Raw genomic sequence first — 20,928 nt, 5'->3', positions numbered from 1 at the left:
AACAAACACACCATCCACAATGCCCACATCTAAATTTCAACCTACAGCTTAGAACGCAAGAACCATGACGGGGCGAGGTGAGGGCTTACTGTAGTTGGGCGATGGAGCACCATCGGGGCGACGAACAATCGACATCCCGCCGAAACAGCTCCAGCAATGAGATGTGCCACGCCTGCGCGGCGGCTCTCGCCCTTCTACGACGACTCCGATAGTGGTGGTGCGGTGCCGCCGACGATCAAATCCCTCTACCTCTGCCTCTGTCGCCTCCTCCCCTTTCGTTATGATCGAAGCCCTCTGCCTATGCGGTTGGAGATGTTACGAATTACGAAGCCAGCCAAGGGTTTCCTTGTAAAATGTTGCAGAACCCCGAGCGAACGCCACTTGTCGCCTCGGATTGGTCAAAAAGTGGTCAAATGGAGCGGCGACAGGTGGTGTCCTGTAAACAGTAACCGTATAATCACGTGTATACGTATTGTGTGACCGTATTAATCATATGTTTAAGTAGAGTGATCAAATCGCGGTTTCTTCGCAAGTTCAAGTACCGCCAATGCATTTTATTCAAAAGAGAAAGCTAAAGCAGCACATTCCTGGCCCGCTACAGACCAGAAAGCAGCCGGAAGCGAGAGCGAAAGCCGAAAGCGCCTCGAGACGCGCCGTGCTCTCCACTACGGCAGCTCTCCACTTCACACTCTGCTGTGCTCCGCATCCTCCAAACCGGCGCCCCAAAGTCGTCCGAGCCCAATGGCGGGAGCCTCGCCTCCCTCCCTCCACCTCGCCCTCCTCCTCTTCGCTGCCCACGCGGCCGTCGGCGGCGCCGCGGGGGCGGTCGGGGTGAGCGGCGGCGGGCAGCTGTGGTGCGTGGCGAAGAACAACGCCGAGGATGGCGCGCTGCAGTCGGCCATCGACTGGGCCTGCGGCCCCAACGGCGGCGCCGACTGCCGCGCCATCCAGCAGGGCGGCGCCTGCTACCAGCCGCCCGACCTCCTGGCGCACGCCTCCTACGCCTTCAACGACTACTTCCTCCGATCCGGCGGCGCCGCCAGCCCCGCCGCCTGCGACTTCTCCGGCGCCGCCGCGCTCATCGGCCTCAACCCTAGTAAGCACCGACCCGGCACGGATCCTCTTGTTAATGATGAAGCGTCCATGGATTTCAAATTTACCAAGCATTGCTTTACTTCGTTAGATTTTGGATTCATGCTATGGAGTTGTAACACCCTGGTGTCGGTGCTGCCGCCGGCATTTGTTTTTGCAGGTCATGGAAACTGCGTATTTCCTTCCAGGTTTGTGCACCGCGCCTGGCCTCCAAGTTCAGTTTTCGTTCTTTGAATGGTATCTCTGCATTCGCTATCTTAGAGTATCTGTTAATCTTCTGGCATCCTGCCTAAATTGTTGATATTGGCCCTATTGTTCCAGGAACTGACTGTTTCATTTCAAAATTGTCAAGAACCAACATAGCAGTATGTGTGTTAGACTGTCGGAGGGTCGTGTTTTGCAAGTATAACCCACATCATTGTGAGACACAACTTGAGCTCAGTACTGCAGATTGAACACCAAAATCTCTAGAAAATATAACTTCTGATAAGTGCACTATAGACAAATACTGTAGTCAATTGTGCATCAGAAGGGCAAATCGGATGATTCTATATGAGTTATCTTTTGCAAGCATCAACTAATTGCCAGGTTTTACCAAATCTCTGTATCAGCCAGTACATGTAATATATGACGTTTTGTGTGGCTGAGACTAGATTCAGAATGATCTATGATTTACATTCATGTCTACATGTAGTTATACACATAATTAGTCGTAGATAAATTTTACCAGTCATAGACATCCACTATACCACTATGGTGAGGTATTAATTGTAGTTCTGTAGCTAGACACTTACCCAAAGTTCTGGAGGTTCTTTCAAAGTGATCAACATATCTGTTGAATGGAATGGAAGAAGGGAAAAAATTCGGTCCGTTATTGAAGATACACACTTTAGATTCAGCTTACGGTTATTGTGTTGTGCTTGTTTTCAAAGCTGCTGCGGGAAGAAAGGCCTATTCCGGCCATCAGTTAATCGGTATGACAAGCCGATTCATCGGTTGTCAGGCTGAATTATCAGCTGGGCCGATTAACTGGGCAGCATATTTTGGCCCAAAACTACTCTCCTATACGAAGAATGTACAAGTAGTACTGTTGCTGTGCTGCTCTCCTTTGATGTTAGATAGTGATGTACAATTACTACTGTTGCATTGTTGTTCTTGTCGCTGCTCTTCTATGTATATCTAGACATCATCAGAGCATCAAGGTAACCTATCGATAAATGGGTTACCGATATATTCAGTTAAATGGCCGATTCACCGATTAATCCCTTATCAGCCCCTGACCGATGTGGTACTAGTTACCGATATCTTGAATAGTGGCAATACTATATCCCTCGTTGAAACTGGGTCATGACTCATGAGAAAAGGAAGTTAGCCAAACACCCGAATATCTAAAAGCATCTTGACCAACATGATTGTCATACTCCCCCCGAGCCAAGAGTCACGATAATGCAGCCACTTTGCCATTTCAGTTCTTAGAAATTGGATCATGGAAAAAAACTTTTTTGAGCTACATTTTGTTTGATATGTCAAGTCTCTGCGGAACCATTAACCCCATACTTGTCACACTGCAGTTCATCCCCCAGAAACGGCAGTTTCACAGGAATAACAACCTATGGCCGGACCGGTGCAGATTTAAGCCAAAGTTCTTCATGGCAACTCAACACCTGGTCATTTATTTTGTGCATGTCTCTGTCTATAACAATTTTTGTTGCGTCGCGTTTCTGATGGGTTTCCTTAAACTCCTGTCTGCATGTCATGTAGTATATGATAAACTATTGATCTGCAGCAATGCAGTGTATTCTCTATGTGGTGGAGCGTGGAGTGAGGGGAAAAAAGACAAAGACCCTCTCTCTGATGCCTCCCCCTTTTTTTTTTCTGGTCTTGCAAATGAACAATCCGAGAGGTTCTTGCCCCGTCCTCTCATGTACTCACATTTTTTGCCTCAATTTTATGCATTCATTCATCTCCTACTACATTTTATTTGTTCTTTTTGACATTTTATTCGGTTTGCTTCTGTTTTATGTATGTATTCGTCTCCTGCTACCTGTAATATCTCATTATCGCATTCTTGATGATTGCATCGACATTATGTCATGCATTCCCCTGCCCGAATGCGGCATCGGCCAGAAACATTTGGGTCTCAGATATTGACACTGGAAGTGTGTAATTTGGCAATCAATTCATGCCTTCATGTGATCCTGATGGCTGGGATTTCCAGATGCAGCTCCAGTCTCCAGAGAAACGCACGAGTCTACAGTTCACACTATATACAACAGCATACATGCAGGTTTTATCTCGAAGTTCAGAAAAAGAGGAAAAAAAGGCTGTATAGACATCTCTTGCGGATGTAATGGTTGATCAATCTATGCAGGTGAAAGATAAGCAAGGTCCTGGGCCGAGCGATCATCGCCAACCCTGCACCGGCAGAGAGGGCACGTCGAGTGCGAGGCAAGCCACAGGTCGATGCACTCGACGTGGTACACGTGGGCGCACGCCGGCAGCAGCTTTGCCATGGCGCCCACCCGGATGGTGCCGAGGCAGACCGCGCACTCCGTCGAGCCTGCACCGTTGCCCTTGCCGCTGTGCCGGACGAGCCGGTTGTACATGAACGGTGGGAGAAGGCTCGACGCCGCCGTAGTCACCGCGAGCGGCCGGCGCTCCTCCGGGTCCCCGTCCAGAGCCTCCATGCCGGAGTGGTTTCGCCGGCGGCGCGCGAGGTGCCTGTACAGCGAGAAGAGGCCGAAGGCGGCGGTGACGGCCGCCGCGACGGCGTAGAAGAGGAGGAGGCTGTCGGGCGACATGGCGAAATGCATAGCGCTTGAGGCTGGGAACGGGCACTGCAGTTGAGTAGGCTGACCGGCGCTGGAGCGACATGATTCGATTTTATGTCTCTTCTTGTTGCGTGCATAGTGCTGCCTCCAATCCGAAGTTTTCGAGCTGAAGTGGACTGTTCTGATGATTAGGTTTTGTTTGTCTGAATAATTGAAGCCTCAACAGACGCTTCTCTGGTGGTTAACATAGCAGCAGCAGCAGCGAGAGCTGCTATTCCTTTCATTCCCTTGATTTGAAGGGGTCAATAGCAGTACAGTTTAAAAAAATAATAATAGCAGTATGGTTTCGTAGCAAATGGAAAAACCCTTCTGACCAGGCGCATGGCTCATATATTTTGTCAGATTATACGCTCGGGATTATGCTGGTGTGCTAATTGACAGGGACTACATATTTTTGGATGTGGTTACATCGGCGCTTTGTGAAGGGATTTGTTTGATAGACCTAACTCAAATTGATAATCATTTTTCAGACATAAGAGTAATGTATTCCTCGGTGTGGGAACTGAAACACGGTCCATCGTACCTGTTAGGATTAATTAGTTAGTTTAATTAATGAAAATCCCCGTTTAGCAAACCGACATGCGGTTTTCTCTTTCGATGGGTCGCATCATATTATAACGGACACATCCTTTCGATTCATTTTTTGTTCTCTCCTGATGAATCGCGACCTATTATAAAAGATATATCTTTTTTATTCATTTTTTTGTAAACGTCACATCTGTGCGACGTGTCTTTTTTTAGAGATATAAATATGTACACAATCAACACCAACCAACAGAGATCATTATATTGTTTCTTTACACGTTATGACGCACGCCTCTTCTGCGAGAGTGACAAGCCACCACACAAGAATTCGTCGGAGAAAAAATCGAAACGAACTAATACAATGGAGGAGGAAATGTGTTTAGTGGATAGTGGATCTACTAACACGATACGGAGATGAAGTATTTCCACACACTCAAGAAGAGTAATGGAAGTATACAATTGTTGGTTGACACACTGTAATTGTTGATTCTGGTCAAGCTACAATTACACTCCCTATGAATACTAAATTAATAATCCCGGATGCTCTATTGTATCCAGATTCTACTCGTACCTTGCTGACTTTCACAGATATCCGCAAAAATGGTTTCCATGTGGAAACTAGTAAAGAGAATGAGTATGAATGCCTATTCATAACTCAGCAAAATGGGCTTCAAAAGGAATTTCTTGAGAATTTACCTTCTCTATCTTCTGGGTTGTATTATACATACATTAAACCAGAGTCGCATATGACATACAAGATAGTTTTTCAAAATCTTGATAAGTTCAAGATTTGGCATGGTCGCCTGGGTCATCCTGGTATTGGGATGATGAGAAAAAATTTATTGATGGTTTTGTTGGACACATATAACAGATAGAAAGTTTCCCAAATTATCGGATTTTGTATATGATGGGGTTATAGTCCTCGGATAGGGTCATAAGCCTGCCTTATAGGTCCTACCCAAGGACCACCCTTCATAAGAGACAAGGTCCTTTGTCAGCTCCGACTGAACTAAGGAATTCCCATCATCCAGTCGGTAACAGACATCCGACCATCCAGTCGAAGGCGAGCATTCGGAGCGTATCAATCGGACCGACTGGATTCCACTCTGTACATCGTAACCCCCCAGGAGGGAAACGGTCGTACGTTTCCTCACGCTTTTATTAGCATTTAGGCCGTACGTTACCTGTAACGTAGGTATTTATTCGCCATTACTCCACCCCTGTGCACCGACCGTTGTGAAGGGCAGCGCACTCTATATAAGCCACCCTTCCCCACTGGTGCAAGGGTTAGCAACTCATCGTATTCTATATTTCCACTCGACAACAAGCTCCCTGAGCACTGAGACGTAGGGCTATTACCTCCACCGCAGAGGGGCCTGAACTCATACAACCTCGCCGTAGCTAAGGCTCTGCCCATCCTTTTCGTACCCTACACATCTACTGTCAGGCTTATACCCACGACAGTTGGCGCCCACCGTGGGGCAGGCGTCTAAGCGACTTCCAGCGAGTTTGCGAGTACTTCCTTTCGCCATGTCGTCCGGTGGAGGTTCGAGCATGGGTCACCAGATCTTCTTCGGCGCTCTCTCCTTCATCATCGACGATTCGGCGTGGCTTCGGGATGCTCCTCTCGACGTCGAGGCGCTTCCCCGTCGTGGGGCTACGCACTTCCGTGCCGGCGCCCGTGGCATTCTTCTTCTCCAACAGTCGGCTCCGGTGTCGACCTGCACCGCCGTCACGCGCCGCAGCAAGCGGTCTCGCCGTCCGCGGCTCCAGCGTTGGGTGCAACACGCCCAGGCGCGCCAGAAAGCGTCTTCACAAGTGGCGGTTCTAGAGTCCGTTGTGGTTGCCCCGCTGTCCCAGCACTCGGACTCGGTTCCGACTGAGTTTCCTTCTGAGTATGCGGGTCGCGGGCCCGCAGCAGAAGTCCACATGGCCAACTCCCATGAAGATCCCCGTCAAGCTGGCCGGAGCGAGCGCGAGGTCGACGAAACGTCCGGCGCGCGCCGTCCACCTCGCCGTTCTGCCAGTCGGCACACTCGGCGGAGCAACGTAGAGTTGTTCCGCACACCCCTCCTCAACTTGGCTGCGGCTGCCAAGATAACCAATTCCCTCCAGCCGACTGATTCAGAGGCTGGTAGAGGGATCGAGCAGATCCGAGCCCTGTTGCACACGGCGCAGCAGCAGAATTCGGCGGTCTCCCAGTCGCACAACACGATCCATAATAGTTCTGTTCATGCGAATACACATCGGTCGGTTCACAGCCCTGGTTCCCATCAGCGGCACAGGGGAGGCAGCCGTTCCATGAATCACGAAGATCGCCATCGTTCACGCACCCCTCCGCGGGGTGGGCCCTATGGGTCCCGACATCATGATGATCGGCGTTCAGTCAGCGACACTTACGACCCAAGGCCCGACGCAAGAGGGCGTATCGCCCAGCGAAGGGTCGACAGGGGCCGAGCCCACCGCGATGGTCACGATATGGACCGTCCAAGTGGAAGCAGGACCATCGTGTCTGGTCCCGAGTGTTTTAGTCGAGCCATCCGCTTGGCTGACATCCCGCCCAACTTCCGATTGGCGACGGGAATCAGCAAGTTTACAGGAGAGTCCAAGCCGGAAACATGGCTAGATGACTACCGAGTGGCGGTCCAGATCGGAGGAGGGGACGACCATGTCACCATGAAGCACCTCCCTCTGATGCTCGACGGCTCGGCGCAAGCGTGGCTGAATCAGTTGGCCCCCTCGAGCATCTACAGTTGGGCAGATCTGGCCCGAGTGTTCATCAAGACCTTCGAAGGGACGTGCAAGCTCCCTGCAGGCCTCGTGGAGCTCCAGCATTGCGTCCAAAAGCAGAATGAGCCCCTGCGTGACTTCATTCAGCGTTGGACAACTCTCTACCACACGATGGAGAACGTCACCGAGCATCAAGCAGTCTGCGCCTTCAAGGCAGGCGTGCGGTACGGAGATCTGTACCTAAAGTTCAGCCGAACAGGTGACATCTCCATGAGCAAGATGATGGAGATAGCAGCTCGCTACGCAAATGGCGAAGAAGAGGACCGCATCCGAAGCGGCAAGCACAAGACAGTCGGCGACGGAGATGGAAGCAACACTCGGAAGCAAAAGAAAAAAGCTCCATCCACTCCACAGGCTGAAGCTGCAGTCGTGACCAATGCCAAGTTCAAGGGCAAAGGGAAGGCGCAGTTTACCCCCAAGAAGAAGCAGTTCAATAATCCCATCCTGGACCAGCCATGCCCGGTTCATACGAAGATGGACGAAGAGGGCAACCCCATATTGTTGGGAAACGTCGCATGGGAAACAAAAATTTTCCTACGCGCACGAAGACCTATCATGGTGATGTCCATCTACGAGAGGGGATGAGTGATCTACGTACCATTGTAGATCGTACAGCAGAAGCGTTAGTGAACGCGGTTGATGTAGTGGAACGTCCTCACGTCCCTCGATCCGCCCCGCGAACAATCCCGCGATCAGTCCCACGATCTAGTACCGAACGGACGGCACCTCCGCGTTCAGCACACGTACAACTCGACGATGATCTCGGCCTTCTTGATCCAGCAAGAGAGACGGAGAGGTAGAAGAGTTCTCCGGAAGCGTGACGGCGCTCCGGAGGTTGGTGATGACCTTGTCTCAGCAGGGCTCCGCCCGAGCTCCGCAGAAACGCGATCTAGAGGAAAAACCGTGGAGGTATGTGGTCGGGCTGCCGTGGAAAAGTCGTCTCAAATCAGCCCCAATACCTCCATATATATAGGTGGGAGGGAGGGGACCTTGCCTTGGGGCTCAAGGAGCCCCAAGGGGGTCGGCCGAGTCCAAGGGGGGAAGGCTCCCTCCCCCAAACCGAGTTGGACTTGGTTTGGTGGGTGGGAGTCCTTCCCTTCCTTCCCACCTCCCTTTTTTTCTTTCTCTTTGATTTTTCTTTGTATGGCGCATAGGGCCCTTTTGGGCTGTCCCACCAGCCCACTAAGGGCTGGTGCGCCACCCTTATGGCCTATGGGCTTCCCTGGGGTGGGTTGCCCCCCGGTGAACTCCCGGAACCCATTCGTCATTCCCGGTAACTCCGAAAACCTTCCGGTAATCAAATGAGGTCATCCTATATATCAATCTTTGTTTCCGGACTATTTCGGAAACCCTCGCGACGTCCGTGATCTCATCCGGGACTCCGAACAACATTCGGTAACCAACCATATAACTCAAATACGCATAAAACAACGTCGAACCTTAAGTGTGCAGACCCTGCGGGTTCGAGAACTATGTAGACATGACCCGAGAGACTCCTCGGTCAATATCCAATAGCGGGACCTGGATGCCCATATTGGATCCTACATATTCTACGAAGATCTTATCGTTTGAACCTCAGTGCCAAGGATTCATATAATCCCGTATGTCATTCCCTTTGTCCTTCGGTATGTTACTTGCCCGAGATTCGATCGTCAGTATCCGCATACCTATTTCAATCTCGTTTATCGGCAAGTCTCTTTACTCGTTCCTTAATACAAGATCCCGCAACTTACACTAAGTCACATTGCTTGCAAGGCTTGTGTGTGATGTTGTATTACCGAGTGGGCCCCGAGATACCTTTCCGTCACACGGAGTGACAAATCCCTGTCTTGATCCATACTAACTCAACTAACACCTTCGGAGATACCTGTAGAGCATCTTTATAGTCACCCAGTTACGTTGCGACGTTTGATACACACAAAGCATTCCTCCGGTGTCAGTGAGTTATATGATCTCATGGTCATAGGAATAAATACTTGACACGCAGAAAACAGTAGCAACAAAATGACACGATCAACATGCTACGTCTATTAGTTTGGGTCTAGTCCATCACGTGATTCTCCCAAGGACGTGATCCAGTTATCAAGCAACAACACCTTGTTCATAATCAGAAGACACTGACTATCTTTGATCAACTGGCTAGCCAACTAGAGGCTTGCTAGGGACGGTGTTTTGTCTATGTATCCACACATGTAAATGAGTCTTCATTCAATACAATTATACCATGGATAATAAACGATTATCTTGATACAGGAATTATAATAACAACTATATTTATTATTGCCTCTAGGGCATAATTCCAACACATATATCCAAAGCATACCACTCGACAGTGTCGCCTCCTGATCCAGGGGTTCGGCGAAAGGCAACCGAATGTGAAGGTCAATGAACAAGATGAGGAGGATAAGGAGGATCTGTTCCCCCATGTCCATGCGACACTCATGATTTTTGCTGACGTCGAGAGCAAGAGTCGACTGAAGCTGGTGAACAGGGAGGTGAACATGGCCACCCCTACCAGCCCCAAGTTTCTCAAATGGTCTCAGACTGCGATCACCTTTGACCAGTCGGATCATCCAGCACAAGTACCCACCCCAGGAAGACAAGCTCTAGTCGTCGACCCGGTGGTAGAAGGAGTCCGACTGCGCAAAGTCCTCATGGACGGCGGCAGCGGTTTGAACATCATGTACGCCGACACTCTCAAGGGGATGGGCATTCCGATGTCCAAACTCAGCGAGAGCAGCATGCAGTTCCATGGAGTCGTCCCTGGACGGAAGGCCAAGTCACTCGGCCAGATCGCGTTGGACGTCGTTTTCGGCTCCGACAAGAACTTTCGCAAGGAAAAGCTCAAGTTTGAGGTGGTGGATTTCCACAGCGCTTACCACACAATTTTGGGCCGCCCAGCGTATGTGAGTTTCATGGCCCGTCCATGTTACGTATACTTGAAGCTGAAGATGCCAGGCCCAAAAGGCGTGATCACCATCACAGGCAATCGACAGCGAGCCGAAGAGTGCCTGCAGCAGGGATCAAGAATCGCCGACCAGCAGATGGCCGTCCTCGAGCTCGACGAATACAAGAAAACAGTCGACCCCGCCGACCTGATGCGCTCAAAGAAGCCAGCTTCAGAATCCGCATTCCACTCGGCGGGAGAGACGAAGAAGGTCAGCATTCACCCGACGGACGACACTGCTGCCCCGACGAACATCTCCACCACCCTCGATCCCAAATAGGAAGCCGAGTTCACCCAATTCCTCCGTGAGAACTGGGACATCTTCGCATGGAAACCCTCTGACATGCCAGGTGTACCCAGGGAGTTGGCTGAGCACCGACTGCATGTGGACCCCGTCGCTCGGCCCGTCCGAGAGCGCTTGCGCCGGTCCGCCGCACACAAGAGGAAAGCAATCAGGGAGGAGGTGGCCAAGTTGCTGGCAGCCAACTTCATTCGCGAGGTTCACCATTCCGAGTGGCTCGCCAATGTTGTCATGGTGCCCAAGAAGGACAAGTCGCTCCGAATGTGCATCGACTTCAAGCACCTCAATAAGGTCTGCCCGAAGGACCATTTTCCGCTCCCCCGCATAGATCAAATTGTCGATTCGACTGCGGGGTGCGAGCGTTTGTCATTCCTTGATGCCTACTCGGGCTATCATCAGATCCGCCTGTATGGCCCCGATGAATTAAAGATAGCCTTTATCACCCCATTCGGGTGCTTCTGCTACATCACTATGCCATTTGGTTTGAAGAATGCAAGAGCTATCTTTATGCGCATGATCCAAAAATGCCTTCTCGACCAGATCGTTCGGAATGTGGAGGCATATATGGATGATATCGTAGTCAAGTCACGCAAAGGTTCCGACCCGCTGACTGACTTGGCAGAAACATTCGCCAACCTTCGTAGGTATGATGTCAAGCTCAACCCCGCAAAATGTTCATTCGGCGTTCCCAGCGGAAAGTTACTCGGTTTCTTCGTTTCCGAACGAGGGATCGATGTCAACCCTGAAAAGATCAGGACCATCGTTCGAATGGAGAGGCCGGTCAGAATATACAATGTTCAACGGCTCACAGGTTGCCTAGTGGCTTTGAGCAGGTTCATCAGTCGACTCGGCGAGAAAGCACTTCCTCTGTACCGACTCATGAAGAAATCAGATACTTTCGAGTGGACAGACGAAGCCCAAGTCGCATTCAACGACCTCAAAGTCCTACTTTCCACCCAGCCGGTTCTTACTGCTCCGCTCAGTAAAGAGCCCCTTCTTCTGTATATCGCGGCTACAAATCAAGTCGTTAGTACTGTTCTTATAGTCGAACGAGAAGAAGAAGGCAAAGCATACAAAGTTCAGCGGCCAGTGTACTACGTCTCCGAGGTCCTGACTCCTTCCAAGCAGAGGTATCCCCACTATCAAAAACTTATCTACGGGATTTACATGACTGCGAAGAAGGTGGCTCATTATTTTCAAGACCACTCGGTGTCTGTCGTTTCTGATGCTCCGTTGTCGGAAATTCTCCACAATCGGGACGCGTCAGGTCGAGTGGCGAAGTGGGCAATGGAGATGCTGTACCGCGATATCAAGTTCGAGGCCAAGAAAGCTATTAAGTCTCAAGCTCTGGCTGACTTCATAGCAGAATGGGTAGAACAACAGCAACCGACCCACATCTACTCGGCCCATTGGACAATGTTCTTTGACGGGTCCAAGATGTTGAATGGCTCCGGCGTTGGCGTTGTGATCATATCGCCAAAGGGCGACAAACTCAAGTACGTGCTGCAGATACACTTCGATTCCTCCAACAACGAGGCAGAGTATGAAGCTCTCCTCTACGGATTGCGCATGGCCATCTCACTCGGCGTCCGTCGCCTGATGGTCTACGGCGATTCAGATTTGGTGGTCAATCAAGTGATGAAAGAGTGGGATGTCAGGAACCCCACCATGACCACATATTGCAATGCAGTGAGGAAGCTTGAGAAGAAGTTCGAAGGTCTAGAACTTCATCACGTTCCGGGACTGAAGAACCAAGCAGCTGATGAGTTGGCAAAACTCGGATCCACTCGGAAACCAGTCCCGAGTGACGTCTGCCTCGAGCACCTTCACCTCCCTTCAGTCAAAGAAGATCCTTTTACAGAAGAACCAGTACAACCAAAGAGTTCAACAGATCCGACTGAAGTCGATGTACCTGCTGTGGTTGATCTGGTCATGGAGATTCTTGCTGTCATCCCCGATTGGACTGTGCCGATCATTGCATATATCCTGAGACAGGAACTACCAGAAGACGAAGTCCAGGCCAGGCAGATAGTCCGCAGGTCGAAGTCATTCACTGTCATTGATGGCCAATTGTACAAGGAGAGCGTTTTAGGCGTTCTCCAACGATGCATCTCCCCAGAGGAGGGGCAGCTGATCCTGGAAGATATTCACTCGGGGACCTGCGGTCATCATGCCTCTTCAAGAGCAATCGTCGCCAAGGCATTCAGGGCTGGTTTTTTCTGGCTGCAGGCAAACGAGATGGCTAAAGATATGGTCGACCGATGTGAGGGTTGTCAGTTCTACTCCAACAAGTCCCACAAGCCGACATATGCGTTGAAGACAATCCCTCTTGTGTGGCCGTTCACAGTTTGGGGATTAGATACAGTCGGACCATTCAAGACAGGCCAAGGGGGATACACACATCTGTTGGTGGCAGTCGACAAGTTCACGAAATGGATCGAGGCCAAGCCCATCAAGAAACTCGACGCCTCCACAGCCGTCAAATTTATCAGGGACATCATCTCCAGATTCGGTGTACCTCATAGCATAATCACGGACAACGGGACAAACTTTGACTCGGACAGATTCAAAGGTTTCTGTGCAAGCCAAGGTATCCGAGTGGATTTTGCTTCCGTAGCACATCCCCAATCCAATGGACAAGCAGAGCGGGCGAATGGGCTTATTCTTCAAGGTTTGAAGCCCCGACTCCTGCGAGAGGTGGGACACGCCGCTGGCGCATGGGTCACCTAGGTACCTTCAGTACTTTGGGGTCTCCGCACAACCCCGAACAGATCTACAGGGCGATCACTGTTCTTCCTCGTTTATGGAGCAGAAGCGGTCCTTCCGAGTGACTTGCTTCATAATGCGCCACGAGTCGAACTCTTCTCCGAAGCTGAAGCAGAACAAGCAAGGCAAGATGGAGTGGACCTTCTGAAGGAGGAGCGCGAGATGGCACTGACTCGCTCAACCATTTATCAACAAGATCTACGGCGTTTTCATGCATCCACATCAGGAGTCGCACGTTCCAAGCAGGTGACCTGGTGCTCCGAGTGGATCAGCAAAGACCTCACAAGTTGGCTCCGGCCTGGGAAGGACCTTTCATCATCTCCAAGGTGCCGAACAATGGAGCATACAGACTCTACAACATCGAGAGGGACACAGACGAGCCGCGTGCATGGAACGGAGACCTCCTGAAGCGCTCTACACATGATCGTCGACTGAAGCAGTGTAAAGAACAAGTATTGATGAAATAATATAAAGTAGATTCAGTTTTTGCAGATTCAGAATTCTTCCGCGGTCGCAGACTCCGGTCACACAAAAAAAAACTTAGTTGCGATCTAGAATCGCCTAAGTTCTAACTTCCTCCGAGCGTGCACTAAACGTCGCACTCGGAGACTTAGCTGTGATCAAGAATCACCTAAGTAATAAATTTCTCTGAGTATGCACTAAACGTCGCACTCGGGGACTTAGCTGTGATCAAGAATCACCTAAGTAATAAATTTTTCCGAGTGTACACTAAACGACGCACTCGGGGACTTAGCTGTGATCAAGAATCACCTAACTAATAACTTTCTCCGAGTGTGCACTAAACGTCGCACTCGGAGACTTAGCTGTGATCAAGAATCACCTAAGTAATAAATTTCTCCGAGTATGCACTAAACGTCGCACTCGGGGACTTAGCTGTGATCAAGAATCACTAAGTAATACATTTCTCCGAGTGTGCACTAAACGTCGCACTTGGGGACTTAGCTGTGATCAAGAATCACCTAAGTAATAACTTTCTCTGAGTGTGCACTAAACGTCGCACTCGGAGACTTAGCTGTGATCAAGAATCACCTAAGTAATAAATTTCTCCGAGTATGCACTAAACGTCGCACTCGGGGATTTAGCTGTGATCAAGAATCACCTAAGTAATACATTTCTCCGAGTGTGCACTAAACGACGCACTCGGAGACTTAGCTGTGATCAAGAATCACCTAAGTAATAAATTTCTCCGAGTATGCACTAAACGTTGCACTCGGGGACTTAGCTGTGATCAAGAATCACCTAAGTAATAAATTTCTCCGAGTGTGCACTAAACGACGCACTCGGGGACTTAGCTGTGATCAAGAATCACCTAAGTAATAACTTTCTCCGAGTGTGCACTAAACGTCGCACTCGGAGACTTAGCTGTGATCAAGAATCACCTAAGTAATGACTTTCTCCGAGTGTGCACTAAACGTCGCACTCGGAGACTTAGCTGTGATCAAGAATCACCTAAGTAATAAATTTCTCCGAGTATGCACTAAACGTCGCACTCGGGGACTTAGCTGTGATCAAGAATCACCTAAGTAATAAATTTCTCCGAGTGTGCACTAAACGACGCACTTGGGGACTTAGCTGTGATCAAGAATCACCTAAGTAATAACTTTCTCCGAGTGTGCACTAAACGTCGCACTCGGAGACTTAGCTGTGATTCAGAATCACCTAAGTATTAACTTCCTCCGAGTGTGCACTCAACGTCGCACTCGGAGCCTTAGCTGCGATCAAGAATCGCCTAACTAGTAACTTTCTTCGACTATGCACTTCACGCCACACTCGGGGACTTAGATGCGATCAAGAATCGCCTAAGTACCAACTTCCTCCGAGCGTCCACTCGAAGATTTAGCTGCGATACAGAATCGCCTAAATACATGACTAACACTTACATGCTACGCATGCTTGCCTTTGGCTTCACCAAGAAACGCCAAACAGAAAAACTCGAAACAACATTGCAACACAAGAGCAAACGCTTTGATTCAGATTCAAAAGTTCTAGCAAAGATAGTTCACTCGGTGCGGATCAAGCTTACCCGCACCGATCTAAGAATGTGACGGCCAACAGCAGTGGCCAATGTTCCTTACAGATCAACACTCGGCATACCGAGGATAAAAGTGTTCTTACGCATCATCTGGATTAACACCAGGACTGGAGGGCTCTACGAACGTGTCCAGATCAATACCGTCGGCGATGCGGGTAGCACTCTCAAGGAAAGTTTCCATGAAGTCTTCGAATCGAAGTTTCTTCGTGTTGGCCACCTTCAATGTCTTCAGCTTCTCCTCGCGCACCTCCTTGCAATGGACTCGGACCAGGGACAGAGCAAAATCTGCACCACAACGAGCTGTAGATTTCTTCCACGACTGCACTCGGTTCAGAATCTCCTCCAGTCGAGCTATCAGGTTCTCCATCTCCTGCCGCGACTCATCTTCTGGCCAAAGCTCCTTGTCGATTCGGCCAACGACTTCTCTCAGTCGACCGATGAAAGGGCCAACTTTGCCCACGCGGATGTGCGCTCGGAGCAGATCCCGATTGGTGTCCTCGCCGAGTGGCACGTTATCGCGAATCGACCGCTCCACGTCAGCTGCTTCAACTTCAGCATCAATGCAAAAATCTGCAACAGAAGGGCAAGCAAACAATAAGCGCCGAGTGTGACGTACATACGACAAGCACTCGGCAAAAAACAGGATTTACCAGCTAGACGCGTCATCATCTGCCGAGCCCAGTCGCTGACGTATTTCTCCTGAGCTATGCATCGTTTGTTCAGCACGTCCATCTGCCCCATCAGAGCAGTCCTCTGTTTCCCCATCTTCTCAAGTTCCTCAGTCAGCACCTTGTTCGCTTCACGAGCCTACTCCAATGACTTCTCTCGTCCCACCAGAGCATCCTTCATGCTAGCCATTGCAAGCAGCGCCGCATCAAGCTCACTAGCTAACTGATTCTTCTCCGCCCTGAGAGTCTCATAGGCTGTTCCCATTTCACAAGTTTTCTGCCAGCAAACACCAAGGGACAATCAGAAAATTCAACAATAAAAGTCTAAGTTCTTCAGACCCCTGCCGATGCAAGCAGTCGACAGCGGTCTCGGGGACTACACCCAGTGGGTTCACTAAGAGTGACCCCACTGGCATGCAACTCAAGCAGGCCCTCCCTATTGAGATGCATGTTACCACCTACGCCTACGAGGCCAATACTACCCGACCTGACTACAAATTACTCTCGGGGACTCTTACAGTACGTGCACTCCGAGTGCCACAACTGCTTACAGTCGGTCATATTATTTACAGACCCGACCAAAGCAAAGAAAATATGTATAAAGACAACTGTCGGTGCAAGCACTCGACAGAAGTCTCGGGGACTACACCCACTCGGTTCACTCAGAGTGAACCCATTGCAAACAATAGATGTTATCCAAGAACACCCAGCGGGTTACAAGAGAAAAGTAAATACTTACTAGCCCACTTACTCGGATATCATCCCGCAGCTCCAAACTCTGCTGGTACAAGGATGCGACGGAGTCTTAGGCCCTCTTGGCTTCCCCAGCCATCAGCTCCGCCTGCACCATGGCTCCCTTGGCCGCTCCCACCTGCTCCTCCGGGAGACGCTGGATGTTGAACTCGACATTCGACGAGCCTGGCATCGTGGGAAGTTCCTGAGGCATCCCAAGGTCCGCTCAAGTCGGCTCTTCAACCACCAGCGCCGGTTCAGTCGGCGGCAGCGCCTCAGTTGGCAGCACGTCGGCGGCGAGAGCAGCAACAGGCGGAGCAGCCTCAAGAACAGGCTCCGCAGCTTGTTCAACTCTCCCCTGATCATCCTCGTCCACGCAAATCGCCGCTGATAGACCGAATGGCGCGAGATCTCAGAAAAAGAAAGAGGCAGAACCTATGATAGAATTCGAGACGCGATAGTATAAAACACTCGGAGTCACTACAACGCACCTGGCTGGGACGAGACGACGTTGTCCGTGTCCATGGGGTCATCCTCCTGGCGCGCCGAAGAGGTGGCAGAAGTAGCGACTCTGTCGAGTGAAATCCATTCGACCAATAAACAGGAGTTCACTCGGATATCAGAAGAAATTAGAAGATCGATACACTTACGTGGAGGTGACGGGGACAACAACCCTCATCCGCGGCAGAGCCTTCCGAGGTTTGGGCCCACTCGGTTTGGCCGCCTTGGAAGACTGACCCGCAGGCTCAGCGGAAGCATCCCTAGCCCTCTTGGTGCTCCGAGCACTCGGGACCACTGGGGCAGTGGGCGGAGCACTCGAAGATGCCGGAGGGACCGAGGGAACGGCAGGCTCGTGTCGGCGCTTGGTCCGATGCTCTAATTGCGGAGGCGGCGAGTCCTGCTCTTTGTCTTCCTCCTCTTCCTCGCTAGTCTCTTCCTCCGACTCCCCGCTGTCGTAGACATACTCAGCGCTCTCCACGCTGCCTTCCTGGCTGTCTTCCTCCTCCTCCTCGGCCGGGTTCCCGTTCGAGACGGGAGAAAACCAGTTGGTCCACTTCTGCATAAAATTCAGTCGGCGACATCAGGCGTCACACAGAGATTCAAGCAAACGATAAGATTAAGACAGTTAAGCGCACTCGACAAGTGCTACTCACCTGATTCGGAGGAGGATTATCCGTGCAGAAAGGCTTCACTCGCCGAGATCCTTTGGGATTCTCGCAGGGGCCTGTGATCTGGAGCACCCACGAGGTCACCTTCTCCTCAGTCACGCCCACAACGTTGGTCCGAGTGGAATCCTCGGGCCCCGTATAATGCCACATGGCGTGGTCGCGAGCCTGCAGAGGTTGGATATGCCGACCGAGGAAGACCTCCAGCAAGTCTATGCCGGTGACCCCCCTCCTGACGACATCTACGAGTGCCTCAACCAGAGGCTGGATGTCGTTCTTCTCCGCCTTCGTGAGCGCGAGCTGCTTAGGCGGGGCGGGCCGGTCTAAGCTAAAGGGAGGCAGCCCAGTCGCAGCATTCGGACAGGCGATATCCTGGTAGTAGAACCACGTCGACTGCCAGTTCCTGACCGACTCACTTAGCTGGAGGGCAGGATAACTACTCCGACTCTTTTTCTGGAAACCTAAGCCCCCACAGAGCTGGAGAAGATGTATCTTATCATCCGACTGGCTGAGTCGTTTGATGGTTTGGGATCTAGCAGAAAATATGTGCTTGAACAGCCCCCAATGGGGAGGACAACCAATGAAACACTCGCACAGAACTATAAATGCAGAGAGACGAGCAATGGCCTTCGGGGGAAAGTGGTGAAGTTGTGCCCCGAAGTGATTCATGACGCCCTTGAAGAAAGGATGCGGGGGCAAGGAGAAACCTCGATAGACGTGGCTGAGCAGCAAGACGCGCTCCCCCTCCCGTGGTGCCGGCTCGACCTTGTTCTCCGCCGGCAACCTCCAAGACTTGTGCACGATCATCCCGTGCTCCACCAGCTGCAGCAGATCCCCCTCCGTCACCGTGGAGGGGAGGAAGTCGCCTTGAATCCACCCCGCCGGCAGCGGCCGCTGCCGCTGCTGGGCAGGAGCCGCCGCCTTCCCCTTCTTCTTCCTCGCCTCCATCTTGCTGGTCTGACCCTTGGTCATGGCGGAAACTGCGAACCCGCGGGAGGAAGGAGGAGGGAGGAGTGTAGAGGCGCTGGAGGTGGCGAGAAGGATGGAGCAGGCGAAGGCAAGAGATTCGGCGAGCGTAACGAAGAACCCTCGCCGCCGAGATTTAAGTAAGGTTCCGACTGGGTCGCTGGCAGGTGGCCCCGAAACCTTATCCCCCCGACCCACCGCGGCGATATTAGTGGAGAGGTTGAAGGCGCGAGAATCGAGGCGTCATGCGCTACTCGAGCGCGATGGCGTCATCGCCGCTGAGCGCGCGGAAACCGAAATTTGAGGATCCCGGAAAATCCGCCGCTGTGAGTTGACCGGTCGCGTCAGAAGATGCCGCAGAAGCACTCGGCTTCCGACAGTCTGTTTCCCGAGTACTTCCACTCGGATCGTCGATCGGAAAAGATAAAATGGACCGAGGCAAGCAACGCCAAAGTCACGTCCGCGCCAGTCGGATCCAAACCACAAGCATCACTTCGTCGTTTCAACCTCAATCCGTTCGGGGACTAATGATGGGGTTATAGTCCTAGGATAGGGTCATAAGCCTGCCTTATAGGTCCTACCCAAGGACCACCCTTCATAAGAGACAAGGCCCTTTGTCAGCTCCGACTGAACTAAGGAATTCCCATCATCCAGTCGGTAACAGACATCCGACCATCCAGTCGAAGGCGAGCATTCGGAGCGTATCAATCGGACTGACTGGATTCCACTCTGTACATCGTAACCCCCCAGGAGGGAAACGATCGTACGTTTCCTCACGCTTTTATTAGCATTTAGGCCGTACGTTACCTGTAACATAGGTATTTATTCGCCATTACTCCACCCCTGTGCACCGACCGTTGTGAAGGGCAGTGCACTCTATATAAGCCACCCTTCCCCACTGGTGCAAGGGTTAGCAACTCATCGTATTCTATATTTCCACTCGACAACAAGCTCCCTGAGCACTGAGACGTAGGGCTATTACCTCCACCGCAGAGGGGCCTGAACTCATACAACCTCGCCGTAGCTAAGGCTCTGCCCATCCTTTTCGTACCCTACACATCTACTGTCAGGCTTATACCCACGACAGTATACACATCATGTGCAACTGCGAAATTGATCACAAGGCCATCTTATGTGAAAATAAAGGATGAGCCACTTGATTCCCTTGAACGTATTCAAGGAGATATTTGTTGTCCAATACAACCGTTATTGGGACCATTCAGATATTTCATGGTCCTAACTGACGCATCAGCGAGATGGTCAAATGTGTGTCTTTCAGCAAGGAACCATGCTTTTGCAAAGCTAATTATGCAGATCATTAGATTAAGAGCAAATCATCCTGAGCATAGGATAAAAACCACCAGAATGGATAATGCTGCGTAATTTAGTTCATAAGCATTTAATGATTACTTCCTAGTTTTGGACATTTCTCTGGAGCACTCAGTACCTTATGTACATAACCAAAATGGTCTTGCAGAATCACTTATCAAGCGGATCAAGTTGATAGCAAGACCGCTCCTATAGAATAGTAATCTTTCAGCTTCATGTTAGGGTCATGCAGTATTACATGCTCCAGAGTTGATACAAATTCGACCAACTGCATATCAGACGGTCTCCCCGTTGCAGTTAGTATGTGGAAACCAGTCAAGTATTTCCCATCTACGGCAATTCAGTTGCGCGGTATATGTACCGATCTCACCACGAGAGCATACATCGATGGGCCCTCATAGACGAATGGGGATCTATGTGGGGTACAATTCTCCGTCAATCATTAAGTACATGGAACCCGTGACAAGGGATTTGTTTACAACTCGATACGTTGATTGCATTTTTTATGAGGACAATTTTTGGGCATTAGGGGGAGAGAATAACCACAAAGAATGTCGGGAAATAGATTGGGATGTTAAAGGCATCCAATTCTTAGATCCACGTACGAATGAGTATGAACTAGAGGTTCAGAAGATTATAAATTTGCAAAATATTGCAAATAATCCACGAGACGCATTTACTGATTATAAATGTGTCACAAAATCAAATGTTCCTACTATGAATGCGCTAGAGAGAGTTGATGTGACCCATAGATCTACTTAG

General features: G+C 50.6%; 2 protein-coding genes across 3 annotated transcripts; one reads left to right on the top strand and one right to left on the bottom strand.

The window, feature by feature from the left end:
• The first annotated feature begins 592 nt into the window (after positions 1 to 592).
• Positions 593 to 3,065, top strand: LOC123412218 (PLASMODESMATA CALLOSE-BINDING PROTEIN 5-like). 2 transcript variants are annotated; one of them, XM_045105160.1, is made up of 3 exons: positions 593 to 1,096; positions 1,253 to 1,280; positions 1,414 to 2,657. In XM_045105160.1, the coding sequence occupies exons 1-3, from the start codon at positions 742 to 744 to the stop codon at positions 1,418 to 1,420; spliced, it is 390 nt and encodes a 129-aa protein (XP_044961095.1). In that variant the 5' UTR covers positions 593 to 741; the 3' UTR covers positions 1,421 to 2,657. The 2 variants fall into 2 exon arrangements, with proteins under 2 accessions (XP_044961095.1, XP_044961094.1); XM_045105159.1 differs by lacking the exon at positions 1,414 to 2,657 and adding an exon at positions 2,664 to 3,065 and having other exon boundaries at positions 609 to 1,096.
• A 259-nt stretch (positions 3,066 to 3,324) lies between these two features.
• Positions 3,325 to 3,905, bottom strand: LOC123412219 (RING-H2 finger protein ATL39-like). Its single transcript, XM_045105161.1, has one exon. The coding sequence runs from the start codon at positions 3,903 to 3,905 to the stop codon at positions 3,456 to 3,458; it is 450 nt and encodes a 149-aa protein (XP_044961096.1). The 3' UTR covers positions 3,325 to 3,455.
• Positions 3,906 to 20,928: the final 17,023 nt, after the last annotated feature.

The sequence above is a fragment of the Hordeum vulgare genome, chromosome 7H (assembly GCF_904849725.1).
Source record: "Hordeum vulgare subsp. vulgare chromosome 7H, MorexV3_pseudomolecules_assembly, whole genome shotgun sequence".
Classification (NCBI taxonomy): Eukaryota; Viridiplantae; Streptophyta; class Magnoliopsida; order Poales; family Poaceae; genus Hordeum; species Hordeum vulgare.
Note: the sequence above shows the minus strand (reverse complement) of the source record. Positions and strands in the feature narration are given on the sequence as shown.